Source organism: Dendropsophus ebraccatus, chromosome 3 (genome assembly GCF_027789765.1).
Source record: "Dendropsophus ebraccatus isolate aDenEbr1 chromosome 3, aDenEbr1.pat, whole genome shotgun sequence".
NCBI classification, from domain to species: Eukaryota; Metazoa; Chordata; class Amphibia; order Anura; family Hylidae; genus Dendropsophus; species Dendropsophus ebraccatus.
This window is the reverse complement of record NC_091456.1, coordinates 51,607,610-51,633,729: the sequence shown is the minus strand read 5'-3', so window position 1 is coordinate 51,633,729 and position 26,120 is coordinate 51,607,610. Positions and strand designations below refer to the sequence as shown.

Sequence of the window (26,120 nt, the reverse complement as noted above, 5' to 3'; positions counted from 1 at the left end):
AGACAATAGATTACCAGCATTATCACCAGTAATACATTTGTAAAATATGTAAAGGACGTCTTGTGGATATATTGGGAGAGATAGACAATTAGAATAAAAGAGATCTTTATTATTGTAACCACTGCTAAGTCCACTATATTGGATGTGTTAGAAGAAGACTTGCTTAGTCTGCCACAATTTAATCTCCATGCTGTGTTAGTTACCTAGTTGCAAAGAAAAGAGAATACAAATGGAAAATGCTAAATTTTCCAGAATCCAATATCCTTTATTTTGAAATACTTATCTTGAATATGTTTTCTCTATATTAAAAAAGGAAGAACTCAACACCGGACCCCTGACCTTCGATGTACTACAGTGTTATGCTTACATGTTTAGATCTATAATATAGCCTTTATTCATCTTTTAAATCTATGATTTAGTCTAATATTGGGGAAAAAATAGTGTGTATATATATATATATATATATATATATATATATATATATATATATATATATATATATATATAGTGTGATGATAAAGAACTAGTGTAGACATATGAATTATTGTAGTTGTATACCTTATGCCTAGCATTGCAAAGATACATGAAAGCATTGCAATGCACACTGTAGTGAAGTTTTATAATATTTAGTGAATTCGGAAAGAGGGTTAAAAAGGCTTGGCATGTGCTTGAGACAAAGATGGAATGGTCATATGTCAGCTGATCTGTCTGCTAGGAGGAATGACGCAAGTAGCAGAACTTAATGCAGTCATTGAGGTCTAACAGACATTTTCTCGTAGTGAGTAAGCACACTATATGTACGTGGACTATCTTGTATAGTGTGGGCAGTTGGCATGGTCCAGAATCATCATAGAAGGATTTGGAGATATGCATTTGGTTTCAATTACAACAATAATGACTCCGCATAACATGGTCCATAATGGAGATCATAAAATGTCTATATTTGTCTCATTCATAGACTGCCCTTAAAATGTTGGAGGGGGAAGTGCTGTGGCTGTTTGTGGTTTTGGCTTCTTTACCTGCGGGAACAGCCCCTATTATCCTCTCTGTGATTGGACGCTCTTTGTAGACCACACACATATTGTTGCACATTGCTGCATTGTCGACAGATAGGATTAACAAATATTGTAATGTTTAGTTTGGTGCACATGATGACTGAAGTGTTTCCCCTTCCATTATGTTATCCTTCACAAAGAAGAGGCCCATTTCCGTACTGTATATATTTATGGAAAGTATACATATAAAGCCCATTAGTTCTTTTTAAGTAGTCTATGTTTTCCAACTAAAAAGTATTTTTAGATGTTTTTTTGCGTTTAAATTCAGCACGTCTACATACAATAACAAATACAACAGACCAGCTATCCTACGGACATAGCTTAGTAATCATTTATTGTATACCCATCTAATAGAAATGATCACAGAATTACAGACAGATTATTTTCTGGTGGTGTATAGAGGTTTTAGCTTTTTTTTGTGGAGGTTTAATATCTTGGGTGCTCCATTTTCTTCCCACAGCACATCACAAAAACATGATAGCAGGTTTCCGATAATACTGAGTGTTTGTGGTAAGGAAATTGCAAGCTCCATTATGGCCAGAGAGTGAACTGAATGAATAAATTATACAGTGCAGCCTTTTACATCTGAGCCACATAAAGGTGAACAAAACAATATACCAATAGACATAAGTATCTTCAGATCAAAGAGTAACCAATGTCAAACTGCTAATACAAATGACGCTATGTTCTTGTATTTTAAAGCATGTTGGAGATATAGTCTTGTCAGTATTACCTGGCATATACCTCTGATGTATATTACTTCATTGGCATAGATCGGCCATTGGCTCTATTTATTTATTTATTTATTTATTTTTAAAAAACAATATATTGCATGTGTTATCTGTTTTTTAACTGTGTCCTTCTGCATAGAATAGCATGGTATACAATAGTGTTTTTATACTGGAAGAACAATATTCCAACACTGGCCAACCAAGACTATGCAAAAATTATGGGTAGATATGGACAAGTCATACTATATATTAGGGAATACTTCTAATGTACAATATATGTCTATGCTTTAAAGGTTAGAAGGTTAAAATTTGAGTAATTTGTAAATTTAACAAATGATGAATGTCAGATAGTAAAATAAAAGCTAGGAGATCTTTAGTTAGTTCGTAAACTAAGGAAAGAAAATGTTGGGTTGTTGCAATTGTATACAAAACCAATAAAGCAAGTGACCAACACCTTAAAATCTTGATACAGAAGAGCCTTGCCACATACATAAGGCAAAAGCCTGTATTTCTAGACTCTGGCCTCATAGCGGGAGTAGTTGCTGAGTCATGCTTAGCATCAGACCTCATCCCAAATAGAAATGGCATCCCGGTGGTATTGGGTAATGTGCATACTATTATGCACAACTTTTGTACCTCTTTAGTTAACTTACTGTTTTATTAGAGGAAGATAAAGCCTTATGTTTCCCTTAGATGTGACATAAATGTAGCCATGGGGCTTGACATAGCTTCCAGGGCCTCCGCAAAACAAAGCTAACTGTTTTTTCTACAATGAGAATGGCTTTACATTTGCTACGGAAGTTCCTTATAGAACTTCCATGTGCCCATAGAACCCTGTGAAGGGGACTGATGAATTGAACTTATACACCTCTAGCGGGGAAGTCCAACTCCAAGCATATCCCTATTGATCAACTGTTTTAAGGGCCTCAGCAGTTGTAACATTGTTCCAATGACCTGCAGTGTTGTCCAATTCAAGGTTAAGGGGCAGTACTGCAGTTTTGCTACTAAAAAGGAAGCAAGGCAGAGCACTGGTAAACATTGAAGAGTCTGTGGTGATCTGCAGATGTGACAGAAGTCAGACCCCAGCCAATCCACTATTGATGGCTTTCTGGAAGAATAGGTTATCAGGATATCAGCACAGCCCATTAACAGGTGTCTTCAATTGCTGTCAGTCAAAAGGTGGCCATACACTTTCAATAACTTTCAGTGGACCCTTTTTCTTAATAAAAAGAATAGAGTCCGACAATAAAAATCCAAAACACCCAACCTTTCTTTCCACTGGAATCATCTGTCTGTCGATGGACTACCATACAGCTTAGTAGGCCAAAGCAACCAAAAGTAGCAAGTCTAGCCTACTTTAGTGCAAGGTGTTTGGGCACCTTTAAGTGCAAATAATAGTATTCAGTACAAGCAGGATCAACACAACTTATAGATTGTAAGCCTTCTTCCCCCATGTACCAGTCTGCCATTTTCCTTCATGTAATGTGTTTTTGATCTTGTAATGTTCCTGTTTGTTACCCCTATCGTTTGTATAGTGCTCTGGAATTAAAGGTGCTTTATAAATAAATAATAATAACTTTAGATATAAGACAAATAGAACCTTTAAAACCTTTATAAAAATACAGCAAGTAGTTCATCCATATTGGGGGTTAGCTGGATGTAATCCTTGAGGTAAACACATGGAAAATATCTACTGGATAAGACTTGACATGATGACCTTAAAACATGATCAACCCGGATATAAAGCTTTGGTGCTTTGACCCTATGCTACCACTGGACCCACAAGGACATACATCATTCCTCTATCTGGGTAAATAATATTACATCCTTTAGTCTTATGTGTAATTGTTAGGTGTGTCATTCTAATCGCTAAAATAAAAAAAAAAACCACAATGTTTAATGGACCATAATCTTATTTACCTAGCGACATCATAGGCGAAATGCAGACAAGAATCATTGTAGGTGATGCCCTGTGGCTTGCGTGACTGCCCCATGAATCCATGTGCGGGCAGGCTGAGGCTGGTTTGGTTTGTCCATTACACTGCTTATTCTAGATAGCTTTGTAAATCACACTGACAATATGAGATTGAGATTAAAGAAAGGTTTAACATTGAAGTCAACCAACCGTAAAATGAAATTTGGTGTCTGTGCCTAAAGGATACAGTGTTCTTAACATTCCAGGCCTGACACTACCCAGAAACCACAACTTTTCCTTGTCTTCATCCAGATGTCCCTTGTCCTGGACTACACTCCGAGCAATTACTGACGAAACAAAGAGTTCCTGGAAAACCAAATGATTATCTTTATAATATTATATTAGGAAAGGCTGTTGGTCTTTAAAGTGGACGGCGCTCGGATATAATAGCGAAATATTTTTAGTCACCTAATCTATTTGATGTATGGATTAGGCTCAATTATTATCCGTGTGATTAATGGCCATTGCTATCTCCACAGGCATCTCAGTTTTGTTGGCCCAGGCATTAAGACAACTGATCTTCAGACGTCCTTGTTTTTAGTATGGGCCAGTAGTAGTGAGTGGCATGCTGACCATATTACTCCATACCTGCAATTACAACCAGACTACAAAGACCCCATCGCCAGACCCCAGGAACTGCTCGTACTTTCAAATCATCCTATTATAAAATTCATAGTAATGATATTTTTCAATTTTTTTTTTTTAAAATAGATAAAGTCTCAGTTCAGAAAGAATAAACCAATAGTATATACATATAGTAAGAAAGAGCTGGGGAATGTGCATGTGTGTTACTGTAATAATGATCAGAGAGTGACACACTGACGCTGAGGCAGGCGGAATTGCGCCGAATTTGCTCAGTGTGAACAGGTCCTATGAATTCAAAGGAAAGTGTGTAACTGCAGAGAGTCCCTCAATTGGTACAGTAACAAAACCTTTTCACAACATGTGAAGTATAGGGAATGTCATACTAGAACGGGGTTTTTGTCTTAGCAATGTGAGCTTGTCTTTAATAGGTGTATCTAATGTGAAATGAGGATATATAATATACAAATACTTAAATGTGAGCTTGTCTTTAATAGGTGTATCTAATGTGGAATGAGGATATATAATATACAAATACTTAAACTTTCCTGTTCTTCAACAACAGGCCGAATGTAACCCTGTTGCGCAATTTACTTTAGGTAATGATGACATTGCACTAAATGGAGCCATATAATATATATATGGCTCCATTTAATGCAATGTCATCATTACCTAAAGTAAATTGCGCAACAGGGTTACATTCGGCCCCTTGTTAAAAAACAGGAAAGTTTAAGTATTTGTAGCACATAGGTTAATGATATGTTTTCAAAGGTTTTAAAATTGTGTTTTCAACCTCATTTCAATCCGTATTTTAACCAAAACCAGAAGACCTGACAAAGAGGAAAAAATTATATGGAAAGATTTGTACCTTTTTCTGTGTTTTTGATCCACTCCTGGTTTTAGTAAAAATTACTGACCAAAATGATGCTGAGTAGGAACATAGTTTTAGGCCTATTTTGATATATACTACTCAAACTTTAGGGCTTTGAGGTTCCTACAAGGTCTATGTGTGGTCACACTAGAGGTGTTGTTATAAATATGTTGAAGAATTATTCTTCTTTTCTTTTTTTTTTTTTCATTGGTGTCAGAAAATCTTTTTGTGGACTTATAATTGTCCATTACATAATTGCTTATTTTTACACCAGTATTTTTGTGGAAGATTTTCTGCAGAATAATATCCCACTCCTCTGTTAAAGGGGTTGACCACTTCATAGTAAAATTGTTCAGTGTACAGTATTAGTAAGTGTACTCACTGTATATACTGACAGCAGCTCCCTGTGTACCTCATAGAGCTAATATCACACTCCCCTCCTCCATGCTGGGCTGTCCTGCTGTGTGGTGAGTCTGTCCATAAGATGAAGGAGCATGTGGCTTTGCCTTGTCCCTCAGTGTCCTCCATAGGCATATACAGGCTTAGTGGTGGACATTGTAAATGGGGCATGTTCACATGCTCCTCTATACTTGGCCATCTTGTGGACAGAATTACCACAGAGCAGGACAGCACAGTCTGGAGAAGAGGTATATGATTTTAGTTCTATTAGGTACACAGGGAGCTGCTGTCAGTAAGTGCTGTGAGTATACTTATACTGTACACTGAACTATTTCACTATAAAGTGGCAAACCCCTTTAAGGCCTGCAAAAATAAATGCAGCACATCCTACAGAAACAACCCTGTTCACATGTATGGGACTGATATTTGGTTGCAGAAATGTGTACAGGAAAGTTGCAGCAAAGACACTCAGTGTGAGAGGTTATTAGAGGTCTTGTTAGACTCAGCAGCTGTTATAAAAGAGCCCTAGTAATCATGTGACAATTCATATGAACATGCTGGAAATCAGCCAGAACATTAAAACCTATAATAATATTGTGGAATCTCCCTTCGTGAGAGCAGCTCAGACCCATTACGGCAGGGAACCCACAACGGCTCTGAAAGTGACCTATAGTATCTGACACAACATTAGCAGCATAGTGCGGCCTCCAGGGATCAGACTTGGGTAGTCAGGTCATTATTTTGAACTTTTTTTTTAATTCTCTGAAACCATCCCTGAACATATTTATGCAGTGTGACAGAGAGTATTACTGTGCAGAGAGAGGTCATTGCCATTAGGTAATACTGTTATCATAAATGAGTGTACTAGGTCTGCAATAATGTTTAAAGGGGAACTATCAGCAAGATAGACACCTGGGACACACTGAGGAGGAAGGTATATTTGTTACTTTCCTTCTCTGCACCGGTCCCGCACTGTTAGCCAGGGTAATCCTCGCTCTGTGCCCTGTTGGGAGCACTGCCGCTTCATCGACCCGCTCCATTCACTGATTATTATTAAAAGGAGCGAGCCGATGACAGTGCTCCTAACAGTGCTCCGGAGCAAAGGTACTCCAACTAACAGCGCGGGACCGGAACCGAGAAGGAAAGTAACACACATACTTTCCTTCTCGTTATCCTGGGAGCTGTGAGGGGCTATCAGCAGTTTAGGTTTTTCTTACCTGCTTATAGTTCCCCTTGAGGGTATGTTCACACTTACCAGAACCGCAGCATATTTTCTGCTGCGGATCCGCAGCAGATCCGCAGTAGATCCGCATCAGATTTCATTTAGCAGATTTCATTTAGGTGCGTTCACACTTACAGGATCCGCAGTAGATCTGCAGCTGATCCGCAGCAGATTTGATGCTGTGTTCAGTTATTTAAACGAAATCTGAACGAAGTGTGAACACAACCTTAAGTAGAGCATCTCTTCCTTGGGTAAGTGACACAACCTGCAAAGAAAATTGTATCTGATAAATCAGACTAGGCCACCTTCTTCCATTGATGCATAGTCCAGATCTTTGAAGCTTGTGCACTTATTGTGGTCAGTTTTACCAGAAGACAGGAAGTTAAATGGGTACCCTGTCTTATCTGCAGCTACACATCCCCATACACAGCAGACTACTATGCCCTGTGTGTTGTATCATCTTTCTATCATAGCCATCTTCTAGGAGATTGAACCTAACAGGCTTGCTTTTACTCCCCTTACATGTAAAGGTGCATGAAATATCCACAGCTATACTATCCACAACCACTGCACACTAGGAACAGTCTGTTTTGGAGAAGCTCTGACCCAGTCCTCTAGGCATCACAGTTTGGTCATAAGAACCTTACACTTGCCTATATCCTGCACATCAACTTCAAGAAAAGGCTGTTTACATGCAACATAATATATCCTACCCCTTGACAGGTACCATTGGCTTTAAATAAGCAATAACATTCATTTTAATGTTTTGGCTGATTGATGTTTGCATGGACACGTTCCCACAAGTGGTAGATGCATATTGTCTTTTAGCAGTATGCAAATGGTTAAACTTTGCATTTGCTCTTCTCTGGGATTTTTCGCCTGCACAACCTTTTCATGCCACTTTCATGTTCGCTTTTCTCCCTTTTAATTCAGTATAAACACTTCTTGCTGTAGTAACTTGGATAAATATAGCAGAGAACCCTTTTCTGGTAGAAGAAGAGCCGTAAGCATTTCTTAACCATTTTTGGGAAGAATTGATCTATCTGAACTATGAGAAAGAGGGAGGCAGTGTCTGTAAATTGAAGTGACATCATATGTATTACTCCCATTGATCCGCTTTTAGACTACAGGCAGGATAAAAGGAAATGGCATCAGGGAGGAAGTATGCCTCATTTAGGCACAGATCCCAGCGTGATAATGGAGTAATAATAGAAAACACGCCACTATCAATCGCTCGCTGCATTAGTCCACAGCACATTTTCTCTCAGAGGAGGATTTCAATACCCTCATTGAAGTGCAGCCTGAACCAAATGGGATATTCAGCATGCCAGCTGTAGTGCGATGTATATGATCCCCACTCCTGAGCTGGGGATGTTCAAGTGCAGAATTATGTCACATTTCATGCTTGTAGAAAGGTCAGTATGTAACTGTCTCCAGTGCAGACCTGGAACCTGCCATTGACTGCCCTGCTGTAATGTATGGATTGACAGATCATGACTGGGATTTGTGGGTGGTCTTGCTTTTTTTCCTTCTTCTTCTTCTGTGAGACAGATGGGCCGTGTCCGGCAACCACAAGTCTGTCTTCTTATATAACATAGGGAGTTTTCTTCTTTAACTTTTTTTTAATTGTTTCAGTTCTCTGCACAAATGCCAGGTTGAATTTCCTGTCTGATAACGTCGCCCATTTACAGGCTGAAGATTAGGAATTCTCCAAGCCTTATGGAATTATTTTCACTTCTTTTTTTTATTTGTTGTCTGCTTTTAGTGTTGGGTTGTGATAGAACTTGCATTGAACTATCATTACATATTACATTAGACTTGTAGCTTTTTGGGATCTTGGTTTTTAGTTTAGATCATGCAACAGGTAAATGTTTTCTTTTAAAGTTATCTCCGTTATTTGCAAGGCTTTTATTTGAATTTAATATAATATTAAACTACTGGTTTTATATTGGAGCTATGATTAAACGCATTTGTGCAGGTTTTATGGCAGAATTTGTAGCATTTGGTTTACAGTACAGCCATTGTTTACATCCATCGAATAGCATATATGGATTTGGTTGTTATTATTATTACTTTTTTTTTTTTGTTTCCAAACTATTTAAACCTACTTTTGGTTTTGGTAAATTCTATTAAGAGTACAGCTCCATACGAGTGACGTTATGAAGAAGTTAGTGTTTTAGGGACCAAAAAAATATATATTATTTTTCATATATATATATATATATATATATATATATATATATATATATCACTAGTTGTACATTCTAATCTTATCTTTTTTCTTGATTCATATCCTAATTTTTTATCATCTCCATTAAACTATATTTGCTCATTGTATTTGCCAAGAAATAAAAAAAACTCATACATAACTTACTTGCACTTTGTAGTAGTCTTTTCTTAATTGCTTTAAGTATTTAGAGGTTGTTTATACTGTGGAAATGCAGAACGTCCACTTATACTAAGGTCATGATTTTTCATCATTGAAAGTTTTTCGGTAATAATAATGGCATAGCAGGTATACTATAGTATTATAATCAATGTTATTACTTTATAGATTTTCTCAGTAGCGCATCACTAAATATATTTTTAAATTTTTAAAAGTTGTAAACATTTTTGAACGTTTCATAATTGTGTACACTCTCTTTAAACCTAAATGGCTGCCTGCCATTGAGAGCATGAGGCCTGTTACAAACAGCAAGTGTATCACCTATGTGACAGGAGTGATGTAAATTGGAACAATGTTTCCATATGTGCAGCGAGTGGTGTTTAGACTAACCTGTGGATACCTGATCCCCCTCAGTGATGCTGGCCACATCTGGCCTCCACTGAATAATAACTTGGCTTCTTGATAGCTTATCCCTACATTTTAGGAGATAAAAAGGCTTTGCCCTCGAGGGCAGAAATTTGACAACAGGGTTTCAAACCGAAACGCATTCAGCAAAATGCAAATGGTGTATAATTTAAATGTCAGTTGTGTGGTAAGATTAGATATAGGAAGCCTGAGGGCAGCCATTGTTAGGAAAGTTTGAGCTGTCATAAGCTGTCTGGCAACTGGGTAATTTAGTAATTTATATTGGGCTCTAACACCTGGTCTCTAGTCATATAGAATACGCAATTGGCAGAGATTCACATGGGGAGAGCGTTACATGAACCCATCAGACTTGTAGAGGATCAAATAGGAGCATTAGAAAGAAACCCATGTATTTATGGCCAGCTGAGGGTTTTGTCTTTAAAATAATAGTGAATGTGTGTATTTCCCACTTCCTTTCTCTCAGTTTGCGAGGCATTTCCTCAGTGTAACGTTATAAAGTCTTCCTCGTAGAATCGCGTCTCTGCATTCTGTAAAATTGTGACATGAAACTAATTTCATAAGCTTTATAAGCATTGAAACTCTGGTGGCTTTTTTTTTTTTTAGTTCATCCTAGGTGAGGCTAAAACCACTATGAGTGGAAAAATTGGAAAATTATTTAAATGGCTACTTAGAAAGCTATCTTTATTTGATCTATGTGTTTATCATATGGTATGGCCTACTTGTTTACACGAAGCTGTCTCTTCCAGGATGAGGACTTACAGACGTGCTTCACCTAGAATTACAACTAGGCCTAGTCACTTCAATCCTAGGAACAAGTGACAAGACGCTGAGCAGTGTATGCCTGGCTTATTTTTTTTCCACTTTTTCCCCTATCCAGAGCCTCTGCATTACGCATCTAACAGTATATTGGCAGCTGTAAAATACGGCTTTTTAATCACATTCATACAATAGAACAAACAGCGCTCTGCTTGTGACAGGGGTGATGACTGAGTTTCATTATATGATGAATTATACTTTAGGATTGTTGTGTTCCTATTCCAGTTCAATGTGTGTGGTTGATTTCTTGTACATAATATAGCAGACTTTTAACAGAGTACAATTGGAGGAGAATATTGTATGTGATTAGTTATGTTACCTTTAGTGTAATAACACCTTTTACTTGTTCACAGATTGTTCCAGATCAGTTGGTTTTGCTTTTGGATTTACTGTTGGAGGAGAAGACATTATGTGGAAAAACACTGCAGTGCTTAAAGAAGACGTACAGCTTGCAGGAGCAGGATGCAGAGGTGAGATCCACATGTTCGCTTTAATTTTGTATTTGGAACCATTATCAGACTATAAAATCCCAATTACTATTTTGTCATTGTCCAAAGCTTCAACTATATTGTGAAATGAATGAGAAGCTGTGGAAATAGATCATCTCATTGTACCATCTGTTTCTTCATATACCCTACATGTCTCTGTAATGCCCTGTCACCTCACAGAACACACCTGTCATCAATGAAACTAGTTGGATATTCTATAACACCATATATTGTTAAGACCTACATAATTAAAGGGTTTAAGATGTTTAGTTCCTTGTAATTTTATTCTCTAGGTAGTTGACTAGAGATGAGCGCAACTCAAGCATGCTCAAGTCTGATGGTTCGGCATTTGAATACCAGTGGCTGAAGACGTTGAATGCAACCCTAGGGAGTCCGGAAAAACATGGATACAGCCTATGGCCATGTTCACACAGTGTATGAACATTGGACGTTGTTTGACACAGCTGTGTCAAACAACGTCCAATGTCTGACATGTTCACCTGAACGATACTGCAGTATCGGTTGGATGAACATGATTTGATTTTAATTGGAATGGTGCCTGCATTCCAAATAGCCATAGACCACAGTGTAAAGTACGGCCGAGAGCCATACTGTGAGCACAGGCAATTTTTTGTGGCTGCTGTTCACTTAACAGCGGCCGTACAAAATAGACCTGTCAATTGTTTTATGTGGCTGCAGAGAACAACCGCCATAGTGTATACAGGATGTATACTGCTATGCAATTAAGCAGTGCTTTTTAACAACGGCCGTTGTTTAACAGCCAAATAAAGTGTGTGAACATGGCCTATGGCTGTATCCATGTTTTCCAGGCAGCATTAGGGCCGCATCCAACATCTTCTGCCCCTGGTAATCAAATGCCAAACCATCAGACCCGAGCATGCTCAAGTTGCGCTCATCTCTAGTTAAGACCTAAAAGGTGACGTGGTCTCCTGTTGTGGCTCATGCTATCAAAAAGTGACGCTGCTGCAGGCTTTTTCTCACCTCTGTGCTCTCTACATGGTCTCAAAAACTCTTGATATTGATGTGAATAACTGCTCTCCATCTTACGCTACTTAGGAGGAGCATTTTACCTCATAGAGTTATTCCTCAACATTGACAAATGGGAATAAACAGCAGGATTTGAAGAATGTAGTAATAATAATAATAATAATAATATATTTATTTATTTGTATAATACACCTGGCAAAAGCTGCCCTTACAACAGAAAGGATTGCAGCTAACAGTGAAGGCTTCCAGTTGTTGACCACCCGTCATCAGTTAACGTTGGGGTATTCACCTTCTTGTCCATACCAGGCAACCCTTCTCATTCATCCTGTAGATGTCCTATTATTCTTCCTGTTTTGTAATGAAACAGAGGAACCAATATGCAGCCATTTGCATGTATTAATTTGGCACAACTGAGCCTTCCCAAGTATAACTACAAGTGATCAAAACATGTATTTATCTCCATGTTTGCATATACATTGCAAAATAGCTCCCAACATATAAGGCAAACATATCTACAGGGTTCCCTTCACCTGACAAAAGTCAAGATAGTGCCCTTTGGCTAAAATATGTTGGTGAGCCTTTTCTTGTGGTTTGGATGGCATAATGCTATCAAGGACGGATTAACTTTTCCTTAGGCCCCTGGCTGGTTACCAAGCTTGGGCCCCTCCACCTCACTGTAACTATGGCAGCACTAGTGTGGTACTCATAGATACACAATAGATTTTTTTTTTTTAAGTCATGTCAGAATTGTAGCCAGGAAACAATACACCACTGAAAGTATAAGTCTGTTTGGGCTGCCACCCTAAAAACTGACCTATTATAATCTGCTACTGAATGCTATTACCTACAAAGGCATGCAGTAAAACTTGTGTTTGGACTGTGATATATATACACATATATATATATCTATATACTGTATTTTCCGGCGTATAAGACGACCCCTGACTTTCAAGAAGATTGTCAGGGGTTGAACTTATGCGCCGGAAAATGTTAACCCCTGCCTGACTGCAGCAGGGTTTACCAGCTAGAGCCCTGCTGCGGTCAGGCAGGGGTTAACTGCAGTTAAAGGAAAACAAAAACAGTTAACCCACCTGTGACCCGTTCCCAGCAGCCGCGGGTCTTCCATCCCGTTCCCGGCGCAGGCAGTGTGACGTACACTGTCTACGCCCGGAGGTCCCCGAAGTTCTCCCGAGCAGCCAAGCGTCTCATTTTAGAAGCTTGGAGATGCTCGGCTGCCAGGAAAGCTTCGGGAGAATGACAGAGGCTTCGGGGACTTCCGGCACAGGCAGTATCGCACTGCCTGCCCCGGAAATGGGACGGGAGACGCGTGGTGATTAAACTGTTTTTTTTTTTTTTTTTTTATGGTGGTCACCACATATGGTGGGGATGCGGCCATTTTTCAGCTCCCCCACTGTATGCGGCGACTATACCCGGTGTATAAGACGACCCCCGACTTCTGAGAAGATTTTTCAGGGTTAAGAAGTCATCTTATACGCCGGAAAATACAGCTCTGCATATATATATATATATATATATATATATATATATATATATATAATTTTTTTTCTTTCAAAATGATCCTATTAGCACCATATCCTACTATATGTCTATTGAGTAGAATGTGTCCCAGTCCTCGTTCAGAGGTATATGTAAGGGGATCCTCCCAATGTATACCTCAGAGGTAGGCTATAAACGTAATGTGAATAGAGCCTTATATGGGAGTCACTGCCTCTCCGTACTGTGCCAGGGAGCAGAGACAAGGAATATTTCCTAGCTGTGGACAAACAATCCCAAGCCTTCATGTGCTTATCAGGCAGCAGACTTTTGTAAGGGAAGTAGAAAGAGTCTGTAGTGTAACATACCAGCAAGGACTATGTCAGGCAGTTCACAGGGAGAAGCAGGAGTTAAGAGTCTGGAAGGAGAATGAAGAACAAATAAGGCAAGGAGAGAATTTCGAGTAACTGCTTAGGAATTTACAGATATTCACAGGCAGTGAATTCAGAATTTTCTTGGGTTCTGTTTCTAACATGTGGATGTTTTCTTGAAGTCCTGCGGCCAATATAACTGGAATGATATTTGGGAAAGGGAGGTTCTATGAGATATTCTGAGAAACGTTCCTCTATTGTGTTTCACATTTTCATCCTTCCATTACATTATGGTGTGATGGAAAGTACAATGCATTATCTTATTGCTTAATCCTTACACGATACATTTAATGCATACCTGTAAAACAAATTGGGATTACCTAGGCTATAATGTATGTCACTATCTATTTCCTTTTCTTTGACAACAAAATAAAGATGGTGTAAACAGCTGCGGGAGATATTGAGTCCTTATCTGTTATCACTCACCAACATCCCCAGCTATCTCTCGTGAGGGTCTACATCTTCAGACACCTTTCATTCCCATTTCATCCTTTTACTGAATGTAATCTAAGCCGGGGTGGTTTGTATATGTTCATAAAAGCCTTGCAAAATGCAAAAATTGACAAAATTTTATGCTTCAAAACCTGCGTATATATGTTTTGTGCAGACAGTGCCCAATTCTAGAATACCTTCTGGAGACCACTGAACGATAATGAATTTCACACAGTCCGCTATGACACCATTATAGAGGCCTTTGCTTTCCTTATATTGGTAGTATATAAACCTCCCTTGAGAGTCCTGAAAATGTATGTGTGAAATTGCATAAGAAAACAAATAGAGTGGGCACAGATTTGGGAGGATTATGATGTTATGCCTGGACAGCTGACTGCTGCATTCTCCAATCATCTTATGTATCATAATATACTATTCGGCTCATGCCAGCTATATAAGTGAAGCCTCACTTGCTGCACTTATGGCTCAGTCAGTTCATAGAATTTGAGTCTCCATGTTCCTACAGAGTGACTCTGTGACTACTCCCCTTCTCCCCCATACATTATAGGCTGTGTAAAAGCCTGCTTCTCACCTCCTCAGCCTTGTGCGGCATACAACGTTATTGTAATAGTCTGCTGATGTAGACACATAGGAATGTGTTTATTTACGTTACTAGGTATTTTCACTCCCTTTCCGCAGGAGCTTTTCTTTTTGATGATTTTTCATATCCTCTGATACTTAAAAAGGGTGAAAGAACAAATATGGTCGAGTTCAGAAGTGAGCACTAAATATCCTTATAGGGCAGTCGAGATTTGTCTCCCTTTATTCCAGCCGTTTTGACATTGTTTATCCACATTTACAGTTGCCAGACTGTTATTTTTAATTAGTATGCAAACATACTTTCTCTATATATAGAAATTAGAATGTATTTTCATCCCGGCCGAATACCAGTGAAATGTCAGTTCTATAACAGGGAGAAGAGCGAAGGGGAAGTGTGGAATAAAAGCAGGACAGATCTCATTCTGGTGTGTCAGGCCAGTGAAGTAAGACTTACAAGTCACTGGGTTTTCATTACCCACACAAAAAAAACAATCCTGGCCGCAGAAGAGAAAAGATCAGTCTTGACTGTCAATAAAGTATGTATGCTCCCCCAAAGAATAGGACACTATGACCTTTACAAAGTCCTTATCATCCGCTCTCATCTTATCTGTCAAGGTGATAGCAAGGACTCCATAGACTTCTCCAAGGTGGAGATAACATTGTTAGCTCTGTGCAACGGATATAATTGACAGGTCTTTTAGTCTACCGATATAAGCCCATCCATCCCCCAGTCCACTTTAAAGTACTGTCTGTCCGCTCAGATTGCACTGATATTACCAGTTCTATTCCGAAAGCGAGAAATATTGCAGTGAGCATCACTACTGTTATGTTATGGATAGAGTGCTTGATACTTATGTATGGAATAATGTACTCATTTCTGTTTTTTTATTAACAGTTAACTTTTATGGGGCGGGGGATTATCAATACTTTTTTGTGTAGGTTGAGTTTTAAAAAAAAATCTAAAAAATGTAAAATCATTCCACAAACATTTAAAGCATTGTGCAAAATTTGCAGTACAGTTTTTTTGGGTGAAAGCTTTGATACATTCCCACCTGTCTAGTATGTTTGCTTATTTTTCCATATAGTTTATACATGGTAAGGCTATGTTCCCACACAGTATTTTTGCTCAGTATTTTGGTCAGTATTTTGCAACCAAAACCAGGAGTGAATTAAAAACACAGAAAAGCGATGTTCACACACTGTGAAAAGTTAGTGGATAGCCTCCATTTAATGACAAAAAATGACCATTATTTTAAAACAACGGCCGTTATTTGCCATTAAATGACAGCCATCCATTAAATTTAAACACTGTATGAACATCGCCTTTCTGTGTTTTCAATCCACTCCTGACAAATACTGACCAAAATACTGAGCAAAAATACTGTGTGGGAACATAGAGAGACAGTAAAATGCAGAGATGATCATGGCATCGCAAGCCTAGCCCTAAGCCAATAAATCTAGCATAGATCAGAGGAACAATCTGAAGCAATGATTTTGCTAACATAGACACAAATTAGTCAATGAGTGAATGTTCAGTTGAAATGTCAAATAATTGTGTTTGTGGCAGCGGTGGATATAGCATACGTGCAACTGTATAGGTGCTTTGTAGGCAAGGGGGCCTGCCACCATCTTAAGTAAAAACAACAGCACCTCCTTTTGTCTCATGTAATATAAAAGCCTGTGTCAGTGACAGAGTAATTAATTCTGTGGACCCCCCACCCCACAGTTACCGTGTATGGGAGATAAGCCTAACTTAGTAAAAATCTTCATATAAAAGAGCTCTATGGGGAGCACCTCTTTTGTCGATAGGTATGCTTTTGGTCAAGGGGCCTAAAAAGTTTTCTACTACAGTTGTCCTCCTGTATTTAGACTACTACCGTTCCTAACCATTAGAATGTCTGTATTTTATGCTTAATTTAATGAATACTGTAGTGAACAGGGCTCTCGTGCACAATGGAGTTGTGTATGAATACTGGATTTAGATAATGGTCTTTGAAATATAAATGAAGATCATAGAAAGATCCGGCTGACACAGCTGCTCGGCTCGGATAGACTTCTATAATAAGTTTATCTGATTATGGCTCTTTCAGTCTGCGCCCTAATGTTGTTGTTCTGAAAGGATAATACTGTGTGCTACGTATTAAGGTTGAGCCAATGTTGCTTGCCTTAAAGGGACATTAGGCCTAAAGTCTACCCTGTGTACATTTGTTGTGTAGATACAGTTCTTACTCTTGTACTTAAGCAGCCATTCCATCATAGGGATAGGTAGGCTGTAACCTTCCTCAATATAACTTTTTTTGGCTGGTAGACTAGAAAAATGTCTGTCGTCTTAATAACTTCATGTGGCTGGAGAATTTAGATGCAGCCCTAAGTCTTTCCGGACGTGGAATGCCTGTAACGGACTTCTCCCCCCGGCCGGGCAGCATCTGTGATAAGATGCTGGGAGCGGGGGAACTGTACAGATATGCGCCATGCTGTAATGCAGCAACCGCGCGGCTCTGTCATTACAGCGCAGCACAAATTTTCATTCCGCTTCGAGTATGTAATAGCCCTCAACCAACGGCGACCTGGTGCATATAGTACATTGCCTGGTCCATGCTTTGGCCACAGGAGGAGGCCAGAGTGTGGACCACTAATGATTAATGGCAATTCCGCTGCGAGTATGTAACCCTATTCAGAAAGACAGCAAGGGACTCGCAGTGGATATCGCTTCGAACTAGCAGCGTGAAATCCGCTGAGAATCATAAGGGAACATTTAGGGTGCCTTTACACAGAGAAATTTATCTGACAGATTTTTGAAGTCAAAGCCAGAAACAGACTATAAACAGAACAGGTCATAAAGAAAGGACTGAGATTTCTCATCTTTTCAAATCCATTACTGGCTTTGGCTTCAAAAATCTGTCAGATAAATCTCTCTGTGTAAAGATACTCTTACACATTACTTGTGGCAGTTTTAAGAAATCCTTATAGGAGTGGCTTCACATTTTGTGGTGTTTTTCTGGGCTCCAAAAAAAATGCCAGCCGCTACAAAATAAAAACCAAAACCAAAAACAGCAAGTATGTATGACATTTCATAAAATCCCATTGACTTACAGCTAACATCTGGCCATGGACATTTTTGGTCAAATAAACACCATGCCGTTTTTGGGAGCGTTTTTGTTAACATGTAAGGCTGTGAAATGAGCCTACGTGTCTGTAGCACCAGACATGCCTAGTGGGAAGGATATGCCTATGTTCTGGAACGTTTTGGCCTAATTATGTATTGATTTTATCCCAGTCTGCAAATTGGGAGAAAAGAAGCATGTACATTGCCTATTAGCTAGACATGACACATGCAGACATCTGTGTCCTTATTATAGAGGCTGGATATTTTGAAAGTAAAATGATTACATTTCTGCATGTATTCAGGGTGCTATTAACATGGGAGATATTAATATAATTTTTAGGATTTTTTTTTTACCCCATGTGATGTATAGTTCTTTTGCACATGATATGACTTGTTTCTACGGCTGGCTATGGTCACTCCATCTTCATCTGATTCTGTGTAGCTTGCCAGCTTCTGCTAAGTAAACCCTGGAACAGTATCCTCTGGAGTAGTAATTCCACCATTTTTATTATTTCACTTCTTCTAAACACATTATATATCCTCTGCCAGTTATGGAGGCCTTACTTATATTACATTTGCCATCCCCCCTACCCCGGAGGTCTTTTCCTCACTATGCATATAATAAAAGGCGTCCATACACCCTCAATAGCTGTGGACCCAGCTGTTTGTGCAGCCAAAAGGTATAACTCTCAATCCCTCCATACACATGAAGATTCAGCACGGCCAAACGTTCGTGTGTTCTCTATGGAGAGCAGTTTCCGTCAGTATGTCCGACTTTTCGCTAATGTACAGTATATCGGCACTTTTACAATATTGCTTGTTCCTGTTTTTCTCCCCTCTTTCCACTACTAGTCTTTGCTTTTTATAGTTTAACTCTTTCTGCATCTATTGCTGGCTTTGCACACAAACAAATGCATCAAAACTGCCTGTGTGAATACAAATCTGTGGGATGGCCTAGTATATAGTATGGGGCGGGGGATTTGAAATATAGTGGCCTAGTATATGTTTGTAAGGAATAAAGAAATTGTGTGTCCAAATAAAGAGACACCCAAAGAGAAAAACTATAATGTACCGTGTGTGGTTTAATAGCACTGACTATTGAAATCTTAGCATACTGGTAGTGCAGACTTGCCATTGTATGCAGCCCATATATTATTGTAATTGTTGCTTTTTCCAGCATATATAAGGGCTGGAGTGTACAGCGAAAGATGTCTGTCCTTCTAAGCTAAGAGTGCTGCATGCTGTGCAATTTTCTTTTTCTGTCATTGGTGACGAAATCTATGACGGAGTCTCCGACACAGATGTGAACACGGCCTAATTGCTTGATCCTAGTAAATAATTTATTTCTTATTCTTGAGTTACACTACACTTTACACTTCTGTACAAATGGGGCAGTTATGTAATAGTAGCAAATTCCAGTTTTAATCTGCATGTACGTGTAGCCTGCTTGAGGGCAGTGTGCAATGTATACCAGACTGTGTGACTTAAACAATGGTGTGGGTGGAATGGAGCCATGCACACAAATGTCTCATTGTGCCTGTAGTCCTCCCATAAAAAGAGCTGCACTATAAAACAGTGGCATTGTATTTCACAGCTGTAATTTACAAGCACTCATAAAGCCATACAAAAATGGTATATGAAAGAAAGTTGTTCTTTTCATCAACCAGGCCATTGTATTGCTCTTTATCTCGCTAATAAATAGCAGTTCTGCAGACCACTACCAATTGTACCTCCTGGCTTAGCTTTGACCCCCTGCCTCTTTTGTTGGCAAACTTCATATACAATATATTTTTATATAGTTTTACTACAGTGGCGTTATTTATCCTCACATTTGGGCTATGTTCACACGTAGTATTTCCATCAGTGTTTTGGTCAGTATTTTTTTTCTTTTTCTTTTTTTTTCCAACCAAAATCATGAGTGGAACAGACGGCAAAATTATATTGAAAAAAATTGCTTAGTTTCTGTGTTTTCAACCCACTCCTGGTTTTGATTGAAAAAAGACTAAAAGACTATGGGGGAGATTTATCAAACATGGTGTAAAGTGAAACTAGCTCAGTTGCCCCTAGCAACCAATCAGATTCAACCTTTTATTTTCCGAAGAATCTGTGAGGAATGAAAAGTGGAATCTGATTGGTTGCTAGGGGCAACTGAGCCAGTTTCACTTTACACCATGTTTGATAAAATTCCCCCTACGTGTGAATATAGCCCTAATGTTTTATGAAAGAATTTCTAGTTAATATCATGTGTAAGAAAATCACAGTGCATTGAATATTACTGGTAAAATGTTGCTTGGTTACATACTAGAGATTTCTTTTCCAGAAAGGCAGTGACTCCAAACATAAGGTCGGAGCTGCGCAGGCATGGCTTACAAACAACAATGTAATGTCCTGGAGTGACCAAGACGAGTCCAAACCTCAATGCAAAGGAGAATTTGTTCCTGGACATGGGCTTGGTCACTTACCCCACCCAGGAAACATGCAACTGCCCTTAATTTCATATAATATAATGCGGCCAAAGGTGCCAATACTGATGTCATTCAATGCAGGTAGTCTAGGTTACACTGTAGGTGCTGTAATAAACATGTAGGCCCACCACTTTATGTATACATTTTTACAGAATTTGGTCTTTGTGCCAGTTCACAATGGAATGTGGCGGATTACCTGCAGGCAGCAATAGTAATGGCAGCCCTAATGCTATGTACCAAATAAACCTGCCCCATTCATCATCTAGTGTTTTATGCCCTAACCACAAATCTACAACCATTTCTTCTGGTTTCTTCCACAGTTGCAGCAGAGTAGGTATTTATAGTTGTCTGTGTGTATTTATAAAATATTTTATCACAGGATATGTATCCTGTAGAAAGGAAACACAATACCTATTGTTTCTTTTGACAAGCCATTTTTTTTTTGGGCATGATCGGTAAGGTCAGACCCCCAACTCCCCTCCAGAATAAATAGACATCTATGAAATAAATTATCCGGATGTGGGATTGAGCTCCATGACAGGTATTTTTTTAGAAGGAGAACATGTTTTCATCTTAAATGCTTGCTATGTATTAGAAACTTTTCGATGTAGATAGGACAATGACCCACACATGCTAAAACAGTCTAATGCTTAGGGTTCTTTTACATTGATCGATCTTTGGCTGCAGACGAGTGCTGCTTAGTGAGATCAGCAATGCCTTTAGAAGGCACGATGAATTGTTCACTGTATCATACGTGTGGCCATTTAAATGTATTGCTATTGGCCGCACATCCCCTGTTCACACAGATGTGCAGTCAATAACTATATATTTTACTGCAGTACAAAGATGCGATTAGCCAGAGTGGGCATTTTCATACACTCCCAACCCCGGAGTCTCCAAAATGGGGACCTGACTCTCCCTGCCGAACTGAGTAATGAGACAAGCATTCTCTATGGAGACACCAGAGATAGCCAATACTTGGGTCCTTACTCGAGAGATTGCAGAGGGTTTAACATGCATTCCCTCACCCTGTGGATAGGTGATACAGTATGGACACTGGAATACCCCTTTATGCCAGAATGCTGGTGCATTTCCAAGTAAGTCTGCCACAAAGATAAAAACTGATCACTTTCTCATTACATCTAGGAAGCACACATTTTTGGTTATATGGCACAAAAAAATCATGTTTATGCAGCTTCCATTTTTACATGGCAAGAGGAATAACAATGAAATGGATAATGTGAATATGTACTAACAAGATATTTAGAGAATGCAGCCAGAGGCTGTGGATTTGTTTGGTATCGCCCCTGGAATTAGCAGCAGATTGGTCGCTGCAAATTGCCTTATGAAAAATAATAAATGCATTCTTAAGATATTTTAATAGAATTACATCGCCTTATTTTCAGTGGGTAGATATCCCCTTAATTGTTCTGTGTTCCTAGTGCCAAGTTCTTTTTCTCATAGATTTTTCAGATTCTGGGAATGTGTTTCATATATTGAAGGCTTAAAGACCAAAGGATCAAGCCTGTTTATTTAGCTTAGGGCCAAAGATACGGCTCATGAAGCCTAATAGTTTTAAAGCATTCATAATCTGCTATTTAGCAAAGTAATGTGCATTATCCAATTTTTTTACCTCCTTGCTTCAATTTATTGTAATTGTTTGCTATTTGTCTGCAATAAAACATCAGGTTTTTAGGTGTTTTTGTGGTTTCTCGTATGGATACATTGGTAATATCTAGTAAAGTTTATACCACACATCAGTTGTTTTTGTTGTTGTTTTTTGCTATAGAAGCTAGATTTTACAATTCCAATAGTAAAATAGTCAGGATCTCGAGCACTGGCAGTTGTAGAAGGGGTTACATGGAACGATTATCTTGCGAATTTGCACGATAACGATCGAATTCAAACGATAATTGTACGTGTAAACGCAGCGAACGATCAAGCAACGAGCGAGAAATCGTTCATTTTGATCTTACAACATGTTCTTTTTTTTTTTTTTTTATTCTTTATTTGTATTTTCAAGAAGACACATCAGGAAACGGCAACAGTGCCGACATCACGAATAAATCAAGGAGATAGGTACATTGTAAGAAGGAATAAAGCAGACAGATTGCTGAGGCCCGAAGGCCTTAACACTTAATAGTAGAGCAATAACAAAGAAAGTATCCATTAACGTCAGCACACAAATGAGCACTAGGCGTCAGGGGATGTCACAACATGTTCTTAAATCTTTTTTCGCAAAAAATTCGCAGATCGTTCCATGTAAACAGTCATTCACCGATTTTTCCTATGTGCGCGATACTCTTAAGCGATCGCAAAACAAATTTTCCGTACGATATATTGTTCCGTCTAAACGCTGATCGTTATAAAAAAAATAAATTGTTACTTCGAAATTGTTAATCGTACGATCGGGCAAATTATTGATCCGTGTAAACGCAGCATTACACTTATCAATTGTAAAAAAAATAGGTATATTCCTGGAAACATGACACTAGAGAGTGATTTGTTGTGGACTGAGCACCTGATGATCAGTGGAGCAGTCACTGATCAGTCTATGGTTGTCAGTCATGTATTCAGTATTTGCTACTGTTCTTTTAGTGCTGCAACAGATGGTTGTCCAGCTGCTTATGTAATGCCTTGTAATCCATCAGTTACCACACAGCAGGGGCATGTATATGACATAGCCTCCTTTTTCTAACTTTATGGTCTCTTCTCTGAATATTGGTATGTCCTGTCTACTGTATGTCATTCCCACTACTTGTGTGGGTTTAAAAAAAATATATAAAGTTGTTTACTGACAAACAGGCATAAATCATTAAAAATATTTCTTTCTAAAGGCCATGTTATCTATAAAAGCTGACCAGCGATATTGGACAAAGTAGCCCTAACACTGGCTAAAGAGCAGTCAGCCACTTAGCCAAAGCCCCAAAAATGAGATATTACTGTGATTATATAGCTTAGGGTGCCCCGATTATACAGCTTTTTAGAGTTAGTGTTAAATGGCGGTCTTTATTAAATCTACAACTGTATGTTACATAGTAACATAGTTGAAAAGGTTGAAAGAAGACAAGAGGCCATCAGGTTAAATAGGTTTGTGTAGGCTAAGTGCAGCTAAATTTATAGATGCACCCTATGCCATGTCTAGATATAGTGGAATAATGTTCACTGTTAAAACCCAAATCTATTACGCATACAGATGTGTTATGGTTATGAGTTGCATGAAGTATTGTATTATAGTGTGCCTATATATATATATATATATATATATATATATATATATATATATATATATATATAATAATATAAATATATATTCTCACACCAAGAATAGTCATATCAAAGCAGTCTATTCTGGGAAGTGAGTTGTTCACGTCCTATAAAATCAAAGACTCTTAGTGTCATTCTCTAGTTGTAATTTAAACCCATTCCAGAATTTCCGAATGAATGCAGCATGAAATCTGGATTGGGCGGGTGAGACAGGGCGAAATGTTTATAAGCTGCTCCGCTGTGCCCCGACAGGTGGTGTGAACGTGTCTTTTTGCTTTAATTTTTATTTAAGTGATGTTGAGTAGATTTTCAAAGAAGGCATCGCCTCATTCCTTTCTTTAAACAGCAATGTCAAAGAGAATATGTCTTATGACAAGGCCGTGTCCATCACATTGAACTTACTGTCATTGGAACAGTTAACATATGCTGCAGGCGTCTCAGACAAAAAAAAATACAATTTCCATGGTGGCGAGATAGTAGGATGACCACGTAAGTGGACTTCAGGATAAGCAGAAGACACTTCCTGGTCCTTGGTGCGCCGAGATGGTGGCAGATGTTTGTGTGCATGTTTTTGGAATATTGTGACTGTAGTGATGGAGAATCACGAGTAGTTGGAAACATTGATGTGTATCCTGTCACGCTGTCTGGCATTTTAATGTATTAAATATTTTGGCAGCTTGATAGATTTTTATATGCTCACTTGTTGGCAAAGCTGAACTGTGTGACAGGAAAGTTCTGGAAGAGACATTTTAGTATCTGGTTGGGTATATGCTGCTTTGATCTGTGGTTGTTTGCTTTGGAACAGGCAGAATATTGTATCGCCAATTAAACCAGCACCTCAGGTTTAGTATCTAACAATGTACATGTTAATATTAATACTAAGCAATGGAAAAAACAAGTAATAAAAAGAAATTCCTATCCTCTTACCCATCTATGAAAACTATGCTGACTTCTTTATCTCCGGTCAGAATTGCCATTTGAAAAACAGTATTTCAAAACATAATCATAGTGAAAATGTCATCTCTGTCAGTACATGACGTCTTGTCAATTGATGCCATGTTTTCTGGAATCTATTATATTTTCTGTGTTATTCCTCATGCACATGTGCGTTACTGCTCCATCTTGTACTGAGCTGTAATATGGTTTCCATTCATGTGCGTGAGTCCTCTACTATCCCTCTATCCGTCTCCATTTCCATGGCATGCTCCATTAGATGCCATATATGCAGAGCATTTCTTCCCACATACAGGATCTGCAGCAGATTTGATGGCGCAGATTTGAAGTTTTAATCTAATCTGGGCCATTAAATCTGCTGCGGATCTGCGCCATCAAATCTGCTGCAGATCTTGTACGTGTAAACGCACCCTGAAGCTGGGTTCACACTACGTATATTTCAGTCAGTATTGTGGTCCTCATATTGCAACCAAAACCAGGAGTGGATTAAAAACACAGAAAGGCTCTGTTCACACAATGGTGAAATTGAGTGGATGGCCGCCATATAACGGTAAATAACGGCCATTATTTCAATACAACAGCCGTTGTTTTAAAATAACAGCAAATATTTGCCATTAAATGGCGGCCATCCACTCAATTACAACATTGTGTGAACAGATCCTTTCTGTGTATTCAATCCACTCCTGGTTTTGGTTGCAATATGAGGACCACAATACTGACTGAAATATACGTAGTGTGAACCCAGCCTAAAAGTACTTTCTCTTCTGGAGAGTAGCTCTGTAGTTATAACATCCTATAAAGCTTTACGTTAGAGAAGACCTGCACATTAGAGGTCATGTTGTAAGCTTTTCCCTCCTCTTCTTTCGCCGTATATGCACTCATATGAGCAAGCATGTCTTTTTGGAGTTAAGAGATTAAGTAGATTTTTCCAGAAGTAAAAGAACTTGGTCGATAGTGGTTTTGTCATTTTAGATCAACATTAAACCCTTAAAGGCGTTATCTAAGAGTAGGGGAAAAAAACACAGCTCCTGTCTTGCCAAAAAAGCACCAGCCTTGTCCTCAGGTTGTTTATGGTACTGTAGTATGTTGATCTACAAAACCCACACCCAAACTGAGGACAAGAGTGGTGTAGTTTCTGGAAGAAAGAGGCCATGTTTTTCTAAGCCTGGATAAACCCTTTAAAGGGACTAAATCGCCTAGATTTATTTAATGATTAAAGCCATATACTGAACATTTTTCTTTTTTTTTTTTTATCTATTTCTATTTTCTGGTTGTAATTTTATTATTTCATTCATGTATTTTACAGTATAATTTCACCTGAAATGCTTTAAACAATAGACAGGGCAGTGTCATTTACATAAATGGAAAAGGAGAGGGCGGCTGTGCTGTGAGCTTTATCTATTGACCTTTCT

At 38.6% G+C, this 26,120-nt stretch overlaps 1 protein-coding gene across 2 annotated transcripts in view; it reads left to right on the top strand.

The window, feature by feature from the left end:
* The window catches only part of AOPEP (aminopeptidase O (putative)), a 310,178-nt gene that overhangs the window by 270,170 nt on the left and 13,888 nt on the right, over positions 1–26,120 (top strand). For both annotated transcript variants that reach the window (XM_069961757.1, XM_069961756.1), the window contains exon 14: positions 10,817–10,933. In XM_069961757.1, the coding sequence (XP_069817858.1) occupies positions 10,817–10,933 (117 nt within the window). The remainder of the gene's footprint in view (positions 1–10,816; positions 10,934–26,120) is intronic.